The following is a 25,222-nucleotide window of genomic DNA, read 5'->3' as shown; positions in this document are numbered from 1 at the left end:
TGTCTCAGTCCCACTGTCTACTGTCTGAAGTCTACAGGGAACTATGTCTCAATCCCACTGTCTACTGTCCGAAGTCCACAGCGAACTATGTCTCAATCCCACTGTCTACTGTCTGAAGTCCACAGCGAACTATGTCTCAGTCCCACTGTCTACTGTCTGGTCCACAGCGAACTATGTCTCAATCCCATTGTCTACTGTCTGAAGTCCACAGGGAACTATGTCTCAATCCCACTGTCTACTGTCTGAAGTCCACAGGGAACTATGTCTCAATCCCACTGTCTACTGTCTGAAGTCCACAGGGAACTATGTCTCTTCTTTTTCTTCTTCTTCCTCTGCGTTCGTGGGCTGCAACTCCCACGTTCACTCGTATGCACACGAATGGGCTTTTACGTGTATGACCGTCTTTACCCCGCCATGTAGGCAACCATACTCCGTTTTCGGGTGTGAACTGTGTTTCAATCCCACTGTCTACAGTCTGAAGTCCACAGCGAACTATGTCTCAATCCCACTGTCTACTGTCTGAAGTCCACAGCGAACTATGTCTCAATCCCACTGTCTACTGTCTGAAGTCCACAGGGAACTATGTTTCAATCCCACTGTCTACTGTCTGAAGTCCACAGGGAACTATGTTTCAATCCCACTGTCTGAAGTCCACAGGGAACTATGTTTCAATCCCACTGTCTACTGTCTGAAGTCCACAGGGAACTGTGTTTCAATCCCACTGTCTACTGTCTGAAGTCCACAGGGAACTACATTTCAACCCCACTATCTGATGTCCACAGGGGACTATGTGTCAATCCTACTGGTTGAAGTCCATAGGGAACTATGTATCAATCCCACTGTCTTAAGTCCTCAAGGATAGCTCTATGTCTCAGTCCCAGAGTCCGAAGTCCTCAATGAAGTCCCATCATCGGGCCTCCCGGAGGTCACCCAACCACTGGAGACTCTGAACAGTGACTCCCAATCCACCCCACTCTCCCAGCCCTCCTCCCACCCAACCCATAATTATACAAACGGGGAATTTACTCACTCCTCTACCAGACCTTGAGTGGTCATCTGGATGCTGGCCTGTCGGATCTGCAGATAAACCGAGATCCTGTGCATAGCGTGCGCTTAGCGCCGCATATAAAAGAACCCGCGGCAAAATAAGGGTTGTTTCTGGTAAAATTCTGTAGAACAACTCACTTTTGTATCATAAAACAAATATACTTGCTGGCAGAAAGGGTGTGTTTTTGAATTAAACTCCCTGTTTGGTGTCGGTTTGTAACGGTACAGTTTTTCACACACACACACACACACACACAGCTATGGGACCTTCACTCTTTGCAAGGCTGAAACCCAATTCACGATACGTTCAACGAAGCTACAACCTGACTCTGTGAACTCCACAACAAAACATCAACACATCAGCAATCACCCACTTCAACAGAACTCAGCACACTTTAACGTAATAAATAAACAAACAAAACAAATAAAAACAAATACAAAAAGGAAAAATAAATCAACGATGCAATCACAGCACAGACTCTGAAAAAAAAAATGAAAAAAAAGTTTCAAGTTTCAGTTTCAAGGAAGCGTCAAAGCGTGCGGACTGGCCCATATACGCTACAGCACGCCTTTTTTCTTTCTTTTTCAGTTTTGTTGTTGTTGTTGTTTTGTATGTTGTTGTTTTTTTTCTAAGAAGGGTACGTGATTTGCCAGTGAACAAAACAGCTACAAACCAAATCCAAGGCAATGGAAGCGACAGGTTACCACTGGTGGGGCAGAGTAAAGCTGGACAGTGACGGAGTTTCAAACCCGCCAACCTGTTGGAGGGGATTTATTTTACATAATTACGTGCTGCACATGGGACCTCGGTTTATCGTCTCATCCGAAGGACTAGACCCTCAGTTTGATTTTCCAATTAAACTTGGGAGAAAGGGCGAGAGCTGGAACCGAACCCAGACCCTCAAGGACACTGTGTTGGCAAATACGAGTCTGAAAAGAGAAGAAGAAGAACACACAGCTCTATGTCACCATGGGACACACAGCTCTATGTCACTATAGGACACACACAGCTCTATGTCACCATGGAACACACACAGCTCTATGTCACCATGGGACACACAGCTTATGTCACCATGGAACACACAGCTCTATGTCACCATGGAACACACAGCTCTATGTCATCATGGAACACATACAGCTCTATGTCACCATGGAACACACACAGCTCTATGTCATCATGGAACACATACAGCTCTATGTCACCATGGAACACACACAGCTCTATGTCACCATGGAACACACAGCTCCATGTCACCATGGAACACACAGCTCTATGTCACCATGGAACACACACAGTTCTATGTCACCATGGAGCACACAGCTCTATGTCACCATGGAACACACACAGCTCTATGTCACCATGGAACACACACAGTTCTATGTCACCATGGAACACACAGCTCTATGTCACCATAGGACATACAGCTCTATGTCACCATGGAACACACACAGCTCTATGTCACCATGGAACACACAGCTCTATGTCACCATGGAACACACACAGCTCTATGTCACCATGGAACACACACAGCTCTATGTCACCATGGAACACACAGCTCTATGTCACCATGGAACACACACAGTTCTATGTCACCATGGAGCACACAGCTCTATGTCACCATAGGACATACAGCTCTATATCACCATGGAACACACACAGCTCTATGTCACCATGGAACACACAGCTCTATGTCACCATAGGACATACAGCTCTATGTCACCATGGAACACACACAGCTCTATGTCACCATGGAACACACAGCTCTATGTCACCATGGAACACACAGCTCTATGTCATCATGGAACACATACAGCTCTATGTCACCATGGAACACACAGCTCTATGTCACCATGGGACACACACAGCACTATGTCACCATTGGACACACACAGTTCTATGTCACCATGGAACACACACAGCTCTATGTCACCATGGAACACACACGCAGCTCTATGTCACCATGGGACACACACACAGCACTATGTCACCATGGGACACACACAGCTCTATGTCACCATGGGACACACACAGCTCTATGTCACCATGGAACACACACACAGCTCTATGTCACCATGGGACACACACAGTTCTATGTCACCATGGGACACACACAGCTCTATGTCACCATGGAACACACACACAGCTCTATGTCACCATGGGACACACACAGTTCTATGTCACCATGGAACACACACACAGCTCTATGTCACCATGGGACACACACAGTTCTATGTCACCATGGGACACACACAGCTCTATGTCACCATGGAACACACACAGCTCTATGTCACCATGGGACACACACAGCTCTATGTCACCATGGGTCACACACAGTTCTATGTCACCATGGAACACACACAGCTCTATGTCACCATGGAAGACACACAGCTCTGTCTACATAAGCACGGCATCAACGCTGAGACTGACACTGAAAATCAATCGAGTTGCCCATGTCTAATGGATGGTTTGTGATCAATGAAGATAAACATGCTGGATGTTTACACACACTTGTACACAGCTGTACTCCCCAAAACTATATATCATGCACACATGCACTTGTCCACACAAACACACACACAGTCAATCCCACATATGTAATTTGTAACCCTCTCATGTATATATATATATATATATATTCACATTGGAACTCACAACACACGCATGCACACATCCAAGTACACATCCAAATACTCTCTCTCTTTCACACACATCCATGCACACACTATCTCTCTCTCATATACACTCACACATACACACGCCCTCTCTCTCTCTCATGCACATCACCCTCCCCCCCTCCCCGTCCGCCGTCCCCCCCCCCCCCCCCCGCCCCCCAAAAAACCTCCCCCCCTCCCCTCCAAACACACACAGAGTTCTGACATCAAATCATGAACATTCAAAAAGACAGCCTGGTGACACACATCAATACACTTATACAAATATGCATATTCATTACATATGCATGAATATTATCAATTGTCATGTTCACAGACTTTCACTTTGTTGTCAACAACAATAAACAGGTAATGTGCAGGTAATAAGAACTGAACAGACACAAAAAACAAAATGTGCAAGCCATACAAAACATTATTTCATCATGCAGTGTGAGACAATCACAGCATCTCCTCGTTCTCAGCGTCTCTGAGGCTTTCATCCAAACAGGCATCCATCACACACACACACACACACACACACACACACACATGCACACACATTAAGTCACACACATACACATATATACACACATATACACACACACACACGCACACATGCACAACATAAATGCAGACACCCAAACTCACACACACCACCACCACCACCACACACACATATGCTCATACACACACACAAGTATACTCACACAACACAAATGAACACACACACACACACACCCATACACATATATATATAAATCACACCTGCATGGCAGATTTTTAAAACATTGCATGATTTGCAATCATCTTGCTGTGCATGAAACAAAAATAAATAAAGATTAAAAAAAAAAAAATTCCATGGGCATGAATGTCACAAACACTTTGAAGTCAACCATAAAGGAAAAAAATCAAAACAATTTCACCGTCAGTCATAAATAAACAGAACAGAACATTTGAAAGATGAAAAAAATAAAAACAGAAAAATCACAGAAGCACTAATAATAATAATACAAACACTCATGAAGAACAGTGTCAGAGTGTGTGTTGTCTAAAATGTTTCTTCAGGTCTGGTTGTGCTGCATCCACAGTGAAGATACTGATGTGTGTGAGAAGGAAAAACAGGGGGTATGTCACTGCGAAACTCCCTTCACCCCTCCCACCCCCTTCACCCCCCACCATCCATTTCATGGAAACTGACAAAACGCACACCCTGCAGGCATCAGTGTCTGACGAACGCAGCCTACATCCGACTGCTTCACACGATGTGACAGAGAAAGCCTGGTGTCCAATGACGTCCCTTCATCCTGTCACACACACTGATGATCCGCGTTTCAGGGCCCCTGTTAATACACTGACATGTGCCCCTGATGCTTTGAAAATGTAAAGGTCATGCTACATGTTCACTGAGTGGGTCCCTGGAGGACTCTCAACATTCCAAGAACTAACAGTTAAAAAGTGTGAATGAAAACCGTGTGAGGGAGACTCTGGGATCGACTGCTACAAAGAAGAGTTGTTCTCCTACACAACTTCTTGGGGAGGGCCTAGAAACCTGACGATTTGGACAAAAATTTGAACGTGTGTCTGCCTTTGTACATGTGTGACAAAGAGGATCTGATAATATGTGCAGTATTAAACAAGAGACTCTCTGAACGTAGTCAGGCACCCCCTAGAGTTTAGGTAAGAGAATGCCTGGGACACCCTAGACTTGTCATGTATTAGAAGCCCTGGTCTCTCCTTTCAACAAAAGAGATTCTGAACGTAGTCAGGCACCCCTACAATTATGGACAGAGAGTGCCTGGGACACTCTAGACTTGTATTAGAAGCCCTGGACTCTCCTTTCAACAAACGAGACTCTCTGAACGTAGTCAGGCACCCCCTAGAGTGAGTTATGCACAGAGAGTGCCTGGGACATCCTGGACTTGTATTAGAAGCCCTGGACTCTCCTTTCAACAAACGAGACTCTCTGAACAGAGTCAGGCACCCCCAAGAGTGAGTTATGGACAGAGAGTGCCTGGGACATCCTAGACTTGTATTAGAAGCCCTGGACTCTCCTTTCAACAAATGAGACTCTCTGAACGTAGTCTGGCACCCCCTAGACCTATGAACAAAGAGTGCCTGGGACATCCTAGACTTGTATTAGAAGCCCTGGACTCTCCTTTCAACAAATGAGACTCTCTGAACATAGTCAGGCGCCCCCTAGAGTTATGGACAGAGAGTGCCTGGGACACCCTAGACTTGTATTAGAAGCCCTGGACTCTACTTTCAACAAATGAGACTCTCTGAACGTAGTCAGGCACCCCTGAAGTTATGGACAGAGAGTGCCTGGGACACCCATGGTTTGTGATACGAGACCAGAAGCCCTGGTCTTTCCTACTTCTGTCTTTCACGTCTCTGCTGTGTGTGATGGTGTTCCTGTCCCACAGACCTGGTTCCAGGTCGTACACACTGTTCCCCTTCATTCAGTCAACTTCTCTCTCTCTCTCTCCCTCACCTCACATCTATACATATAGGGTTCACAAAAACTTAAGGACCACTTGGGAACTCACACCATTTTTTTTTCACAAGGGGCATGGTGAAATGATTGTTGATTTTCGGCCAGTCAACAGTGGTGTATGCATTAAATCTATGAGCATCACTCATAACCTGAGAGTTGCTTTCTAGCAAAACTGTTTCTTACTATGAAAATCCAAAGCAATGGTTTATATAAACCATTGAGTAGCTATGTTTGGCTGAAGCACTGGATTTTTTTCCAAATGAATTTTCCAAGCTGTTTGCAGTGCATGTGTGCCTGAAACAGCCATCCGTGTTTTCAATGAAAGGTCAGTGGTACAGCCTGCTCACTGCCTGCATGATTTAAATCTTTCTTGATTTTTTAAAGCATTTTATGAAAATCTGTCTGCTTTTATGAAGTGGTCCTTAACTTTTTGCAATCTCTGCAGAAAAGTATTTCAGAACACAATGTTCACGCAGTTTGTTCCGGACTCCTACCTATAAACATACTGCAACGATACATCTGTTCCCAGAACATTATTTCTGACACATAGTTTGTTCAAAACTCCTTGCCATAAATGTACTGTAGCGGTACATCTATTCCCCCAAAAAAATTTCACATGGTTTGTTCCTCACTCCCAGCCATAAAGGTACTGTAGCAGTACATCTGTTCCAAGATCACTTTTCACAGTTTGTTCTGCTCTCCTAACTGTATGTCCTGTAGCGGTACATCTGTTCCGATATCACTTTTCGCAGGTTTGTTCCACTCTCAGCTACAGATGTACCCTAGTGGTACATCTGTTTCAGAACAAGTTTCACACAGTTTTTTCTGCTCTCCTAACTGTATGTCCTGTAGCGGTACATCTGTTCCGATATCACTTTCCACAGGTCTGTTCCACTCTCAGCTATAGATGTACCCTAGCGGTACATCTGTTTCAGAACAAGTTTCACACAGTTTGTTCTGCTCTTCTAGCTATAAATGTCCTGTAATGGTACATCTGTTCCAAGATTACTTTTCACATGGTTTGTTCACACTCCTAGCTATAGTATAGATGTACCCTAGCTGTACACTTGTTTCAGAACACTTTTCACATGGTTTGCTCATTCTCACAGCTATAAATGTGCCTTAGTGGTACACCTGTTTCACACACTTTGTCCAGCTCTCCTAGTCACAGCTGTATGTCCTGTAGTAGCAGAACATCTCTTCCCAGAAACTTTTCACACAGTTTGTTCTGCTCTCCTTGCCGTAAACATACTGTAGCAGTGCATCTGTTCCAAGAACACTTTTCACACAATTCGTTCCGCTCTCCCAGCAAAAAATCAGCCATAGCGGTATTACACCTTGTCCCCGAACACAGTCAGTGATGAACACATGATGCTGCTGACACTGTGTGACAGTAAGGTAGATGTCTTGTGGTGACGTGATCGAAGTCTGAAGAGAGGGAGGGCTTGGTGGTGACTATTCGCATCATTTAAAACACGTCAAAAGGCGACTGTAATCTCATTAACACACCCACACCCACCACCCTCTTCACAATTTCTCTTACGCACATCTGACTTACTCCTTCAACAGTCCAACAACAAAAAAAACAAACAAAAAAAATGTTCAAAAAAATTCTTCATAAAGACTTCCACCCAGTTTTCCTAGCAGTTTTCTTTGTCATTTATACTTCGCACCCACACAAATCTATCCCCACATATTTCACTTATGCATCGCACTCACTCCTTCAATGATCAAAACAATATTCTTGCATGAACACATCTTCCAAGTGTGCTTTTTTTCAACGGTGTTCTTTCTTTGCTTTTTTCCCCCTACACACACACACACACACACACTTTCTTGCCAGGTTTTTGTTTCACACAGACATGAGGAGTTCTCTGCGAATGTCACTGTTGTCTGCATGACTGTCACTGACAGCGACCTGACAGACAGGTACTGCAGGCTGCCTGACACCCAACACAAGGGACAGCCCATGAAGAACTGGCAGCAAACAGTGGAGAGACAGAGAGACCTCAGACTTGTTGACAGACGATGGGGTGACACCAACAAACAGTGGAGAGACAGAGAGACCTCAGACTTGTTGACAGAGGATGGGGTGACACCAGCAAACATTGGAGAGACATAGAGAACTCAGCAGACCCTGGAGCACTCTGACTGCTTTTTCTGTCCAGTGATGGTGGAGGGTCTGTGTCTGGTGACCAAGTCTCACACACAAATGGTGACAGACTGACGCGACACTGCTGACCACTGTCCACCAGGCGGTAAGGGACTGACCACACACACAGGGAGGGAGTGCTGTGTACTGACCACACTCAGCATGTGACTTAGCACCATGTGTGCGTGTGTGTGTGTGTGTGTGCATAGGGGGAGAGTGTTTCAAAGGGAGCTTTGAGCTTTCACTGCTAAAAGTAGTGATCACCAAGGAGAATAAAAAACAGATTTTGTTATTGATGTTGTTGTTTGCATTTTATCTGTGGTCTCAGCTTTTCTTTTCTGTGGGCAGTCATGTGTGGTTGTTGTTACTGTTGTTCCACTCACAGGTGTTTTCTGGTGGTCCCTGCACTGTGTACCAGGGCACAATATACACCCCTCCACTACCCATCCACCCCCACACACATACCTTACTTCCCCGCTCAAGACACAATAAACCCACTGCCAAGCAAGTATCAAAAAAAGAAAAAAAAAAGAAAAACACCACCAAAAAGTGACATGCTATACTTAGCTGAGTTGTGGGCAGTTCTGTTATGGTTCTTTTTTAAAACTGTTCCCTTCTCGCGGGGTGAGGAAATCATCAAATAAATAACTGGCGTCATAAAGACAAAGAGAGTACAAAGTTTATATATATATATATATATATATATATATATAAGCCATCTTCAAAAGAACATGCTATACTAAAAAAAAAAAAAAAAAAAAAAGACAATGTGAAAGTAAAGTGTCCAAAGATTTGTCAGCCTCCCTTGTTGCACAGAGCGTCAGGCTGTGGTACTGGTGATGATGATGTGGATAATGATGACGATGTTCATGCTGATGATGAAAATGATAATGTGGATAATGATGTTGATGATGAAAATGATGATGATAATGGGGAGAGAAGCTTGCCTGTCGTTCCTCTCAGCGGTGCGTCATCATGGGGCACACAGACAACGCCAGTTCCCATCTACAACCAGTGACCAGTTCCGTCATGCTCTGTTCACATACTGCTTTACATACAATGGCACGTGACACTCCTGTGTTTGCTCTCCTCACACACACACACACACACACACATTCACACCATTCACACACACTCTCACTTAAGAAAATTCACACTCACACACATTCACAACACTCACACACACAAAGAAAATTCACACTCACACACATTCGCAACACTCACACACACACCTACAAAGTGACAAATCACCAAGGATTCAAACTCCTGTCGCAAAACCAGTCCTTCAGACACTCCCCCACATGACAAACACACCTGTCTGTCTGTGTGTACACACCTCAGTGTCACCATGACAACAGTCATTTCTTCCCCCTCCCACACCTCAGGTAAGGACAGGTCAGGTCACAGATGCCAAAAACAACACACAGGACAAACTTGAATCACAGTCCACACACACATATCTGCTGGCAAGGTGTGACAACGACACTCGGTAAAACAACTGTTCTCACAGAGAACCAGGTTCAAACCTCACCACCTACATACACACACAAATGGGGGGAGGGGGCCAGGAGGGGCCATGGGGGGGGGGGGGGGGATGAAATTTAATTAAAGGTTAGTGAAGCATGCATCCATCCCATCCCCAGCCCCCCCAAAAAACCACTGACTAACAGTTGGTTCACTTATTTCCAATGGCACGCAAATCACATGGCCACTAGAACAGTTTCAGTTATTGGAGAGTCATGAAAAGAACACACCTTTGTATCGCTTGCAACAGTTGTCAAAGTGGAGAAAAAAACAAAAACAAACAAAAAAAAACAACAAAAAACCCCGATGCGGTGGGAAGGAGGAGACCGAATGGTTACACATATGTGCAGACTGTATTTTTGCGCACCCACAAACACACACACACACACACATATAGCAAGAAAACCCACATGTGTGACTCTGACAAGTTTGTGCTAACAGTGGTACAAAAAAAAAATAACCCTGAAACCACAGAAGCTGGCCATCACGCCAGGGCGTCTCTATGTATATTGCCGCCACATGTTTGGTTGCACAGAGAGGTTTCTTCAGGGTACGGGTACAGAATACGCTTGTCAGGAGTGTGTCCGGAACTGCAGAAAGAACACGCCACAGATGCTGGCACCTCTGCTGATAATGGCCACACACACACACACACACACACACATGCATGCACACACACACACACACACACACAACACACACACACTCATAGATTTACGCACATGCATAAACACACACACACACACACACACACACAAGTTGCAAATGAATCCACTGTCTTCTCCAAAGAAGTCTTCTGGTCTATTCTCTCCCAAGAGTGATAGCTGGGTGAGGGTGGTGTCAGGACTGGACACCCCCCCACCGCCACCCCATGCCCCCCAGGTGAGCATTTCCACCCAGGTGAGACTTCCTCTGGTGAAGATTCCCCCAGGTGAGAATCCCCCAGGTGAAGATTCCTCCAGATGAAGATTTCCCATGGTGAAGATTTCCCTGGATGAAAGTTTCCCCAGGTGAAGATTCCCAAAGGTGAAGATTCCCCCAGGTGATGATTTTCCCTGGTGAAGATTTCCATGGAAGAAAGTTCCCCCAGGTGAAGATTTCCCAGCTGAGATTCCCTCAGGTGAAGGTTCCCCTCACTGAAGGTTCCCCCATGTGAAGGTTCCAGCCCCCTAGTTGAGACTCCCCCAGGTGAAGGCTCTTGCAGGTGAAGTTCTCCCCTAAGCTGAATATTTCCCCCTGGGAAAGATCCCCCCCAGGCAACAGTTCCCCAAGGTGAGAGGCAGCCCACCACACACTGCCCCACCCCCCACACCCCACCTACCACCCACCCTCACACACCTCACAGTCTATGGCACAGGTAGAGAAGACAAGGGTGGTGGTGGTGGTGGTAGTGGCGCAGTAGTATTGCTGGAGACAGGAGACGCGGCAGTCTCCACGGTGACTGAGGTCTCTTGGGCAGTAGTAGTAGTAGTAGTAGTGGTGGTGGTGACTGTGGTGGTGGTGGTGGGCGGTGAGAAGGTGGGGGGTTGTTGGGGGGGAGGGGAGGGGGAGGACCTGTGTCACGTGTCGCCCAGGTACTGCTTCTTGTGGTTGGTGAGCACCTCCGTCACCGCGATCAGCCGGCGCAGGGACGGCTGCACACACAGCACAGGACAGGGGGACAGTGAATGGTGCCAGGGGGGACAATTCAGTTCACTGCGGAGGACTGCAAGCACAGCACAGCACAGCACAGGACAGGACAGGACAGGGCAGCACAGGACAGGGGGACATTGAATGGTGCCCGGGGGACAGTTCAGTTCACTTCATAACAATCACAGGACAGGACAGGACAGGAAAACACAGGACAGAACAGGAAAGGACAGCACAAGACAGGACAGGACAGCACAGGACAGGACAGGACAGCACAGGACATGGGGACAGTGAATGTTGCCAGGGGTGACAATTCAGTTCACTATGGAGGACTGCAAGCACAGCACAGCACAGCACAGCACAGGACAGGACAGCACAGCACAGGAAAGGACAGGACAGCACAGCACAGGACAAGACAGCACAGAACAGGGGGACAGTGAATGGTGCCCGGGGAACAGTTCAGCTCACTTCATAACAATCACAGGACAGCACAGGACAGGAAAACACAGGACAGGACAGACAGGAAAACACAGGACAGGACAGGAAAGGACAGCACAGGACAGGGGGACAGTGAATGGTGCCAGGGAAACAATTCAGTTCACTTCAAAACACTCTGTTGTCTGCTTCTGCAAGCACAGGAAAGGACGGGACAGGGGCGAAGTGAATGGTGCCAGCGGGGGACAAATCATCTCACTTCAAAACACACAGGACAGGACAGGGGGAAAGTGAATGGTGCTGGGGGGCGTATGGGGGAAGGGGGGGGGGGAAGGGGGGGCGTGGGGAGGCAATTCAGTTAACTTCATAACAAACACAGGACAGGACAGGACAGGACAGGACAGCACAGGACAGGGGGACAGTGAATGGTGCAAAGGGGGACAATTCAGTTCACTTCAAAACACGCACAGCACAAGACAGGACGCGGACAGTGACTGGTGCCAGGGTGAACAATTCAGTTCACTTCAGAGCACTCTGTTGTCTGCTTCAAACTATCAGAACAGGAAATATTTCTTCTGGCTCATTCAAATGCTTGTCAATGACGGGCGCAATAGCCGAGTGGTTAAAGCATTGGACTGTCAATCTGAGAGTCCTGGGTTCGAATCACGGTGACGGCGCCTGGTGGGTAAAGGGTGGAGATTTTTACGATCTCCCAGGTCAACATATGTGAAGACCTGCTAGTGCCTGAACCCCCTTCGTGTGTATATGCAAGCAGAAGATCAAATACGCACGTTAAAGATCTTGTAATCCATGTCAGCGTTCGGTGGGTTATGGAAACAAGAATATACCCAGCATGCACACCCCCGAAAACGGAGTATGGCTGCCTACATGGCGGGGTAAAAATGGTCATACACATAAAAGCCCACTCATGTGCATACGAGTGAACGTGGGAGTTGCAGCCCACGAACGCAGAAGAAGAAGAAATGCTTGTCCACAAATAAATGTGATGTGAAAACAAAAAAAAACACATGGATAACCAGTACAACACCCTTCTCTGATCACCAAGCACAGATAAATCATCAGGTAAAAAAAAATATATTTAGGTGAAAAGAATATAACATTTCAAGACACAAGGGAAATGAACAGAAGTGAATAACCTGCACACCCATCCTTGTTACTATGTAACAGGGTGTGCAGATGTTCAGATATTCATGGACGTTCAGAGCTTCGCACATACTCTTGTCAAAGCACAACCCACACAGACAAACTTCCACCCACACTTACACCAACACAAACACACACACACACTCATAATATGAGCTATATACATATGAATACACAAAGCAAAAAATGTACTGATTTAAAACATGACATCAAAAGAAAATATCAAACCATTCAAGTAACAAGTACAGCAACTTACGCTCATAAACTACAAAGAAATACAAAAGTTCATGCACAATGTGTGCTGTGCTGGAAGAGGAGTATTGTTTTCTTGAGAAGAGAATCTTCGTCTAGCAATATTGTCATGACACTAAGTTTGGTTGTCATAATGTGCTTATTGTAAAGGGAAGATTTCCTGTATGGTGTGGCTGTGTTACTTTATTCATTTGAACTTGAACATTGTGTGTGAGTCTATCTGTCGTGTGAGCTCGAGTTGAGTGAATGCGGCAGTATGACAAATACAAAGTCTTATTTTTTGGAAAATCTAATTTTTATTCTGACACTGTCACACCTACGCGTAAAGACAATCCTCCATATGGGATACTCATTTTATTGGTATAACATCTTTGTTTAACCCATTCAGCCCTGCGCCTGAGCACTGCTCTGGCATCAAAATTTGTCACATTAAAACTGTTTTCACATTCCTACAATCGCATAAATCACAAGGAAAAGGAACTAACTTCTGCACTGTTTCTGGATGTGTCCACATGTAATCCACAGGAAAAACAGTACATTTTCCGTGTTATTTTCCCCCACAACAATATGGTGGCACATGGAATCATGCCGAGGATGCAAACACCCCAGGGCTGAATGAGTTATGCCTTTCCCCTCAGGAAATGAACAACAATTGTGGATCAGATTCACACAGGCACGTCCACCCGCAGCCAGCCCTGATGTACATACACCCAAGGTCACCTGTCTGTCCGACTGGTCTCGCAGCTCCCCCATGTGGTAGACGCACAGCTGGTGAATCACCGCCAGCTCCCGGGCAATGTCGCCCGGTGACATGGCGCTCATGCCCGTCCGCAGTTCCGAGATACACTGCGGCAAACAGTGACATGTTGTCACAGATACACTGTGGCAAACAGTAACACGCTGTCACAGATACACTGCGGCAAACACTGACATGTTGTCACAGATACACTGTGGCAAACAGTAACGCTGTCACAGATACACTGTGGCAAACAGTAACACGCTGTCACAGATACAGTGTGGCAAACAGTAACATGTTGTCACAGATACAGTGTGGCAAACAGTAACATGTTGTCACAGATACAGTGTGGCAAACAGTAACATGTTGTCACAGATACACTGTGGCAAACAGTAACATGTTGTCACAGATACAGTGTGGCAAACAGTAACATGTTGTCACAGATACAGTGTGACAAACAGTAACATGTTGTCACAGATACACTGACAGCAGCAAACAGTAACATGTTGTCACAGATACACTGACTGCAGCAAACAGTTCTCACAGATACACTGACTGCAGCAAACAGTTGTCACAGATACACTGACAGCAGCAAACAGTTGTCACAGATACACTGACTGCAGCAAACAGTTGTCACAGATACACTGACTGCAGCAAACAGTTGTCACAGATACACTGACTGCAGCAAACAGTTCTCACAGATACACTGACTGCAGCAAACAGTTGTCACAGATACAATGACTGCAGCAAACAGTTGTCACAGATACACTGACTGCAGCAAACAGTTGACACAGATACAATGACTGCAGCAAACAGTTCTCACAGATACAATGACTGCAGCAAACAGTTGACACAGATACAATGACTGCAGCAAACAGTTCTCACAGATACAATGACTGCAGCAAACAGTTGACACAGATACACTGACTGCAGCAAACAGTAACATGTTGTCACAGATACACTGCGGCAAACAGTAACATGTTGTCACAGATACTCTGACTGCAGCAAACAGTTGTCACAGATACTCTGACTGCAGCAAACAGTTCTCACAGATACACTGACTGCAGCAAACAGTTGTCGCAGATACAATGACTGCAGCAAACAGTTCTCACAGATACACTGACTGCAGCAAACAGTAACATGGTGTCACAGGTACACTGCGGCAAACAGTAACATGTTGTCACAGATACTCTGACTGCAGCAAACAGTTGTCACAGATACACTGACTGCAGCAAACAGTTGTCACAGATACACTGACTGCAGCAAACAGTTGTCACAGATACAATGACTGCAGCAAACAGTTCTCACAGATACACTGACTGCAGCAAACAGTAACATGTTGTCACAGATACACTGCAGAAAACAGTAACGCTGTCACAGATACACTGCAGAAAACAGTAACGCTGTCACAGATACACTGCAGAAAACAGTAACGCTGTCACAGATACACTGCGGCAAACAGTAACGCTGTCACAGATACACTGCAGAAAACAGTAACGCTGTCACAGATACACTGCGGCATACAGTAATGTGTTGTCACAGATACACTGCAGAAAACAGTAACGCTGTCACAGATACACTGCAGAAAACAGTAACGCTGTCACAGATACACTGCAGAAAACAGTAACCCAACTGTCACAGATACACTGCAGAAAACAGTAACGCTGTCACAGATACACTGCAGAAAACAGTAACCGCTGTCACAGATACACTGCAGAAAACAGTAACCCAACTGTCACAGATACACTGCGGCATACAGTAATGTGTTGTCACAGATACACTGCAGAAAACAGTAACGCTGTCACAGATACACTGCAGCAAACAGTAACGCTGTCACAGATACACTGCAGAAAACAGTAACCAGCTGTCACAGATACACTGCGGCATACAGTAATGTGTTGTCACAGAAACACTGCGGCAAACAGTAACGTGTTGTCGCAGATATATGCTACTACCAACAATTTCATATCTGTCACAGATAAATGTCACAGATATATACTGCTACAGACAATAACATAACTGTCACAGAAATACTGCCACGAATAACAGCGTTAACTATTACAGATAATAATCAACTAACACAGAAACCTGTAATAAACGTGCAGGTCACATCAGCGAAAATACACTCTCCTGCATTAATGTGTTTTTGTGTGGACACAAACGCATACACACGGAGAGACAGAAACACGAGTGGACAAACATACACTCACACAAAAAGAAGCACAAGCACACACACACATACATACTGGAGCAAACATACATATACCCACACAACCACAACCACACACACACACACACAAGGAAAGACATGCACACACACTCACCGACAACTCATCGAGGTAAGCTATCATGCGTTCTCTGTTCTTCCTGATGAAGGGATGGACAGCCTCCATGAACTGTTCCTGTTATCACACCGTGTATAGTGTGTCAACACACACCACCATCACATTGCGTACAGCATGTCAACGCACACCACCATCACATTGTGTACAGCGTGTCAACACACACCACTATCACATTGTGTACAATGTGTCAACGCACACCACCATCACATTGTGTACAGCGTGTCAACACACACCACTATCACATTGTGTACAATGTGTCAACACACACCACCATCACATTGTGTACAATGTGTCAACACACACCACCATTAACACGGTCATCACACTGCGTACAGCGTGTCAACACACACCATTATCACATCGTGTACAGTATGTGAACACACACCACCATCACATGGTCATCACAAATATTCACTGCCACCACTTTCTTATCCTTCAATGAGGATGGTCAAGAATGGGAATTCAGATGCTGCTGCTGTGGAGAATGTTACAGACTTCAGCAAGGTGGCAGAATAGTTACAATGCCAATACAGAGTCCATGAGGAACTGGATTCAAATCCTGCTCTCACCCCCACAGTCTGAATGGAAAATGACTGAGCACCTAGTCATTTGGATAAGAGGATAAACCGAGGTTCTGTGTGCAGCATGCACTTGGTGCACTGAAAAAGAACACATGGTGACAAAAGTGTTATCCTCTGGCAAAAGTCTGTACAAGAAATCCACTCTGACAGGTACACAAATGTATATGCATGCACTAAAGGCCTGACAAGTGCCTTGGGTTATGCTACTGTCAGGCATCTGCCTAGCTGATGTGGTGTGGAGTACATGGATCAGTCTGAACACAGTGACACCTCCTTGAGAAGCTAAAACTGCAGGCTTGAGACATCATCACAGAGCCCTACTCTGCTCTTTCTTTCAAGATCTATCCCGGTTTCAACAAGGTTAAAAGTCCCATATCCCTTCAAAAACCACAGAGGCAATGAATTCATACCCACTGTGTCTAGGGCTTGGCACAGGAAGGGGGGGCCTTATCCTCTCCTGCTGTTTAAATGTTCCAGAACCAAAGTCAGGTATCCATTCACACCTCGAGTGAGCAAACCCTGATGCCTCAAACCATTATCACTGGAGTGTGTGTGTGTGTCTCTGTGTGTCTATTATGCTTAAATCGCATTACGATGGTTATTTCTGAGAGTGCAGACAGTAAAAACGCAGTATGGTGAGGTATAAACGTTTATTACTATCATAACAATCAATAGTTTGAGAGATACCACTGAACCAAGATTACAAACAAGATTTTTTTTTCATTTTTTTGGAAATGTTCTCAGCACCCAGAGTAACAGAATGTCAGCAGTGAAAGGATTGATGCAGTGATATCTGTATTCTATGGATCCAGACTTATTTCGTCCATGCGTGTTTGTGCATGTGAGTATGCATGCCAGCGTGTGTGCCAGTGTGTGTGTATGTGTTTTTGTGAGCGTGTGTGTGTGTGTGTGTGCATGTGTGTGTGTGTGCGTGTGCATGTGTGTGTGTCTGTGTTGTTGTGTGGATACTGTCTGACTGACGTATAACTGTAAAGCATTCTGAGATGTTTGAAAGTACATTTAAAACTGTACTGTTATCATTATCATAAATTATGTAGACAGCTGCCATGGAGGAGTGAAGGGTTCGAACCTTGGGTCCTGGCTCCACCAGGTTGGCCAACATCTGGATCACTTTGGCCACCAGCTTCAGTGTGCGTGACGCTGTCTCTGAGGGGTTCTCTGCACACACACACACACACACACCACGCATACACACACACACACACACACACACACGCACACATACACACACACACACACCATGCATTCAGACATACACAAATGAACACATAAATATATACACAGTCACACATGCCCAGCACACACACACACACACACACTCACACACACACACACACACACACATATACATACACAAACGAACACATAAATACATACACAGTCACACATACCCAGCACAGACACACACAGACACACATACAGTACTGTATTTCAGTTCAGTTCACCTTACTATATGGTCAAATTATTTCCCTTCTCCACATTGTTTTTTGAAGAGGGGGGAAAAAATCCTGACAAAAAAAAAAAAAAAAAAAAAAAAAAAATTTAAACCACTCTTTGAAGTGCTGACACATTTTGTGTGAAACTGGCATGTCAAAAAAAAAAGACATTTTCTTCACTTCTTTGCCCTTTGTATGATTGCTGATTATACATGTTTCGGTGGTGCGTCCCTGGTATAAACATGACAAGGGAAGTAACCTTGTCCAGAAAACAGTTAACGCAAATCAAATGCATCCATTTTGATGGATGATAATTGTAAAAAAAAAAATCCCGACAGAATTCCCCCAGATTCAAACACTCCACAGTCTGCAACAGCTTTTTCTCTGTCTTTGTACATAGCACTTGGAACGACTTCCCTCTTTCAAGTCTGGACTTAACTCTTTCACTTCCAAGTTTCCATGTGAACAACACTCCCCAAACTCGATTCTTCAAGTCACACAATTTGGTTCATGTCAAAATAATAATAATAATAATAATTAATATTTGGACGCCCTATCTCTGGAGAGCTCAGAGCGTTTACAAATATAATTACATATACCTACATTGATGCAGATACACTTTATAACATTCATTTGCCTATATGCATCACAAAATAAACAGGTCTCACACACTCACACACACACACACACACACACACACACACACACACACCGGCATTCATACCAATACAGCCCCATTCCTCTCTCCACCCACCAACAATCGAAGACAGACACACAGGGCGGGAAAACTAATGATAACAACTGTGGAAAAGGTGAGTTTTGGGGGCTGATTTGATTGAAGACAAAGACTGAGTGTGTCGGACAGAATAAGGGAGTTAGTTCCAGATGACAGCTCCAATGAAAGAGAAAGCAACAGACTTGTTCACTTCAAACTTTGTCTGGGAGGCAAAGGTTAGTCCTTGTTCTACTGCGCCTGAAACTGGCTGCAGCTGTCATGCTCTGTTAAATCTGATGAAGGGTCCTTTCAACTTGACTGCTCAACGTCCACTAAAGTCAAACAGTGAACAGTGGCAGTGAACTGTCTGGCTGACTACAATCACCTATGGCAGTGAAAGAGTTAAAACCTACCTCTTTCCAAACTCATTCTTCCCTGATGGTGCCCTCTCTCTTTCTGGCGTTCAGTTATTTTCAGCTTTCTATTTACGCATGTTCATAAGTTTTGTCTTTCAACCCTTCGAATCAGAGAGATGAATACGTGTGAATGACTGGTGTGTAAGTGTTTTGCTTTGTTTCTGCATAAAATTCATTACTAAGTACATGCTAATTATCTTCTTTTTTCCTTCATTTCTTTTTTTTTTCCCGTAGGCTCAAGATTGGATTATTGTTTGTTCTAAGGTACAAAAATTCACTGTTCACCATGTGCAAATAGTAAAACAAAATATAAAGAAGGTCAAGATGAGTAGGGTAAGCGCAAGTTAAGAAAGTTTATACATAAAAATATAATCACACACACAAACACACTTTACCAGTAGTAGCAGAGTAGCAGTAGTAGTGGTAGTAGTAGTAGTAGTATCATCATTATAAACTATTATCAGCATCGTCCTTATCACTGATATTGTCATTATCATCATCATTATTATGATCTCCATCAGTGCAGAAGACAGAGGAGGGAGGTGCCTTCTCACCTGACACCAGACTGAAGGACTTGGGGTTGACAATGGCAGGACCCAGCAGCCGCAGAAAAATGAAACTACTGCAAAACACAACACAGCACCACCGTCAGCCTTCACTCCCACCGATAATCTGCACACCCTGATTACCATCTTTTTACCCCAAAACACAACAACACACCACCATCGTCAGCCTTCACTCCCACTGACCTGCATACCCTGATTACCATCTTTTTACCCCAAAACACAACAACACACCACCATCGTCAGCCTTCACTCCCACTGACTGCATACCCTGATAACCATCTTTTTACCCCAAAACACAACACAACACCACCGTCAGTCTTCACTCCCACCGATAACCTGCACACCCTGATAACCATCTTTTTACCCCCAAAACACAACAACACAGCACCATCGTCAGCCTCTGCCTCCACTGACCTGCACACCCTGATAACCATCTTTTTACCCAAAACATTCTCCTTCATATATCACAACACACATCAACAGTACCCACACTTCAAACATGAGACTACTGGACATCAGAATACTCATAAATCATTATAAAATGTTACTGTTTCTAAACACGACCCACACTGACCACACAATGAATTAGAAACACTCATACAGATCAGGACACATGTCCTGCACAAAATTCCCAGTAATATCACATACCACAAACTGTGCCTTGGGGTATCACCATGGTAATAATTATCACCATGCTTACTAACATCACAAAAGTCCTGCTTCTGGGGTCAGCAGTTGTTACTGACGCTTTATTCAAACTCTATCACGCTAGACATACAAAGAGAAGTGAAACCTTCATTGTCCAATCTCACAGACTGCAATAACACAAAAACATCTGGACACATAGTGAAACAAACAATAAGCACATACAACTAAACACACACACACACACAAACACACACACACATACATACACACACACACATACACAAACACGCACACACACACACACACACACAATAAGCACATACAACTGAGCACACACACACACACAAACACACACACACACACACACACACACAATAAGCACATACAACTGAGCACACACACACACACAAACACACACACACATACATACACACACACATACACAAACACGCACACACATAACCAGACATCCAACCCCCACAGAGCAAATCAACAGAGTACCACCGACAGAGACTGAAGAAAGCACAACACCAACCTGACCACTCGAGTCTTCACTGTGTCGTCGTCTGGCCACTTTGCCCTGGCTTTACGCTGCAGGCAGTAACAGATGTATCGCAGTTGTCTGAAAACAAAACAAACAAAACCAAAAACACAGAAATTAATGCGAGTATGTGTGGGAGCGAGCGGGACAGGAACCAGTGGCCAAGCAGATATTGCGGAGGAAGTGGGGCTGGATCGGACACACACTCAGGAAGCCAGCGTCCAGCATCACACACCAAGCCCTGACCTGGAACCCGCAGGGAAAGAGGAAGAGAGGCCGGCCTCGAAACAGCTGGAGGCGAGATACCGAGGCAGAGCTGAAGCAGCAAGGGACCAACTGGACTGGAATGGCCAGAACAGCCCAGAACAGAGTGCGATGGCGAGGGGTCGTCGATGGCCTATGCTCCACCAGGAGCGATGGGCAAAATGAATGAATGAATGTGTGCATACCCACCGATACTTGTATATTCATGCTACTGCATCGCAGTTGTCTGAAAACAAAACAAAACAAACAAAAAAACAACATCAATTAATGTATGTGTGCATACCCATCCACTGATACCTGTACGTTTATGTACAATGCATGCGAACCTTGATGGCTATGCAAACGATGTTGTCTACTGTTGCACAGAACAAGCTCTATACATTTATCTTTTGTTGCTTATAGCCAAGCCAACCACATGGGTCCAAATCAGGGCTGAAACTGTAAACATCAGTCTCACAGAACCGGACCAAAAAAAAAATCTGAAAAAGGAAATTAGACACACATACAGTCACATTAATGCACATAAGCCATGGACATGTCTGTGACGTTGACCATGCCATTAAATTTCCATCAGAGAACAAACCAACAAAAACAAAACTGAACATAATAACTTAACATTATCACACATAATAAACAATGATACACATGACAACAGGCAAAAATAAAACCAGAAATTGCAAACAGGCATTTCCAAAATTCAAAGCACAAAATAACAAAAAATCAACAACAACAACAACAACAACAAAAAAGAAGTAAATATGCCGTATTATCAGGCCCAGGAAAAAAAATCAAAGCTTTCTAGAAAAAAATGTGCGTTTGCTATGCTTGACTATGCGTGTAGACAAATGTATGTGTACATAACTACATGCATGTATATGAATGTGTATTTGAGTGTGTATATGTGCGTGTGTATATGTATGTATGTAACATTGATGTAATGTGTCATGTAAACGAAAGTGTTTTTGTAAAGCACCTAGGGCAGATTTCTGGATAGTGTGCTATATAAGCATCCATTATTATCATTATTATTATTATTAAAAAAAAAACAATATATAGCTGCATGGACCAGCGACGCAGAAAACACAGAAAGGAAGAGACGACAGAAAGAGAAAAATTAAAAGCCAGAGACAGAAAAGAGGAACAGAATTTCCATAAAGCGGGATCCTATTTATACCCAAGTCCCCCAGCATGTAGACTGCTGCTGCACAAAGCAAGCTTTTCTTTGCTTCCCACCTGTCGTGTGTACACAGCTTAAAGTATTGTTTGAACAAATATATTCGTACATCACTTTCAGTTTTAGTTTCAGTTTCAAGAAAACAAAAAAAACCCAAAAAACATGAAGCAGATATCTAATCAATGCACAGACCCAACGTGGTGAGGCCTCGAGCGCCTGACTTATGTTTGCCGTAAACATCAACTCCTTCTGCCCCACAGCTACATGCCTCCTACAACTCCCCTTGATCAGCACTACATGAGACCACTGCAGTAAAAAAAAAAACATTTGATTGTTCACTAAAACAGCGAAAATCAATGGAGATTTGTTGATTTAATAGGTCATACAATGCTTCATTTTCATGCTTCCAGGACTGTTCACTAAAACAGCGAAAATCAATGGAGATTTGTTGATTTAATAGGTCATACAATGCTTCATTTTCATGCTTCCGCATTCCACAAACAGCTCAGTTTCTTCTTCTTCTTCTTCTGCGTTCGTGGGCTGCAACTCCCACATTCACTCGTATGTACACGTGTGGGCTTTTACATGCGTGACCGTTTTTACCCCGCCATGTATGCAGCCATACTCCATTTTGGGGGGTGTGCATGCTGGGTATGTTCTTGTTTCCAGAACCCAATGAACAATGACATGGATTACAGGATCTTTAACGTGCGTATTTGACTTTCTGCTTGCGTATACACACAAAGGGGGTTTAGGGGTGTGCACATATGTTGACCTGGGAGACAAAAAAATCTCCACCGTTCACCCACCAGGTGCCATTATCGAACCCAGCACCCTCAGACTGAAAGTCCAACACTTTAACCATTCAGCTATTGCGCCCGTCGGCTCAGTTTATAACACAAACAGTATCAAGCAATAATAAACGAAATCAGAAAAGTGTATTGGTACGAGAATACCAATACCAGGTCCACAGGGACAGTAATCACGGTACCAGTTAACTCATGCCTGGAGTAGAATGAGTTAACAAAAAAATGGAAATGAATAATCATACAAAATAAACAAAATAAGTAAACACATCAAAACAAGACATGAAAGTGTATCAAGACGAGAGATGAACATGAGCTGGACAGGAGGTGGGTGGACGTACACAGGACAGAAGTCGACAGCCTTGAAGATGTCCTCCAGCATGGAGTGCAGCAGTGACAGCAACGTCTCCGTGTTGTTCTTGGAGTCTGTTGCCCCCTCCAACAAGGCAGGGTTCAACTGGTGACACACACATCACACACACACCTGTCACCACAGCTCATTATGCTCATCGCAGTTTTCATGTGAATATGTGTATGTATTCGTGTGCATATGTATTAGTGCATGAGTTTTAGTGAGACACACATACACCTGTCACCAGTGCTCATTATAATTTTCATGTGGACGTGTGTATGCATTAGTGTATATAATTATGTGTGCATGAGTGTTAGTGATACACACACTCACCTGTCACCACTGCTCATTATGCTCATCGCAATTTTCATGTGAATATGTATATGTATTTGTGTACATATGTATTAGTGCATGAGTTTTAGTGAGACACACATACACCTGTCACCAGTGCTCATTATAATTTTCATGTGGACATGTGTATGCATTAGTGTATATAATTATGTGTGCATGAGTGTTAGTGATATACACACACACACCTGTCATACAGTGTTCATTGTATGCTCATCATTATTTTCGTGTGGACATGTGTATAACATGCATTTGTGTATATATGTGTGCATGAGTGTTGGTGATACACACACACAGACCTCTCACCAGTGCTCATTATGCTCATCATAATTTTCATGTGGACATGTTATCACATGCATTTGTGTATATATGTGTGCATGAGTGCTGGTGATATACACACATCTGTCACGCAGTGCTCACTGTATGCTCATCATAATTTTCATGTGGACATGTTATCACATGCATTTGTGTATATATGTGTGCATGAGTGTTGGTGATTCACACACACACACACACACACACACACACACACACACACCTCTCACCTATGCTAATTATGCTCATCATAATTTTCATGTGGACATGTGTATATATATATATATATATATATATGTGTGTGTGTGTTTGTGTGTACATGTGTGTTAGTGATGTACACAAAGACCTGTCAACAGTGCTCATTATGCTGATAAGAATTTCCATGAGGACATGTGTATGCATTTTTACAGAGGCATGTGCAGGTGCCTTAGTGATCTATCTATGTATCTCTTCGTTGCACTGCAAATGCATTAACTGCGGGGATGGGGCCAAGACGGAGCAGCAAAAAAAGCGGAATTTTAAAAATCCTGTCTGAATGGACTGGAGCCACTGCATTTTGATTTTTCCTAAACACAGTAACCTCCCCTCCTTCGATGACCCACATGATCT

General features: G+C 44.3%; 1 protein-coding gene across 2 annotated transcripts in view; it reads right to left on the bottom strand.

Annotated features, from left to right (window-relative positions):
- Positions 1-3,846: 3,846 nt before the first annotated feature.
- LOC143282093 (ras GTPase-activating protein 1-like) overlaps positions 3,847-25,222 on the bottom strand; it is a 54,678-nt gene continuing 33,302 nt past the window's right edge. The window contains exons 18-24 of one of the 2 annotated variants that reach the window (XM_076587579.1): positions 23,940-24,055; positions 21,349-21,435; positions 20,154-20,221; positions 18,102-18,190; positions 16,410-16,487; positions 14,058-14,195; positions 3,847-11,503 (exon numbers count right to left, since the gene is read on the bottom strand). In XM_076587579.1, coding sequence (XP_076443694.1) covers positions 11,429-11,503; positions 14,058-14,195; positions 16,410-16,487; positions 18,102-18,190; positions 20,154-20,221; positions 21,349-21,435; positions 23,940-24,055 — 651 coding nt within the window. In that variant the 3' untranslated portion in view covers positions 3,847-11,428. The remainder of the gene's footprint in view (positions 11,504-14,057; positions 14,196-16,409; positions 16,488-18,101; positions 18,191-20,153; positions 20,222-21,348; positions 21,436-23,939; positions 24,056-25,222) is intronic. The other variant, XM_076587580.1, reaches the window with a different exon arrangement.

Source organism: Babylonia areolata, chromosome 5 (genome assembly GCF_041734735.1).
Source record: "Babylonia areolata isolate BAREFJ2019XMU chromosome 5, ASM4173473v1, whole genome shotgun sequence".
NCBI lineage: Eukaryota > Metazoa > Mollusca > Gastropoda > Neogastropoda > Buccinidae > Babylonia > Babylonia areolata.
The sequence above is the reverse complement of the archived record's forward strand: the minus strand, read 5'-3'. Positions and strand labels throughout refer to the sequence as shown.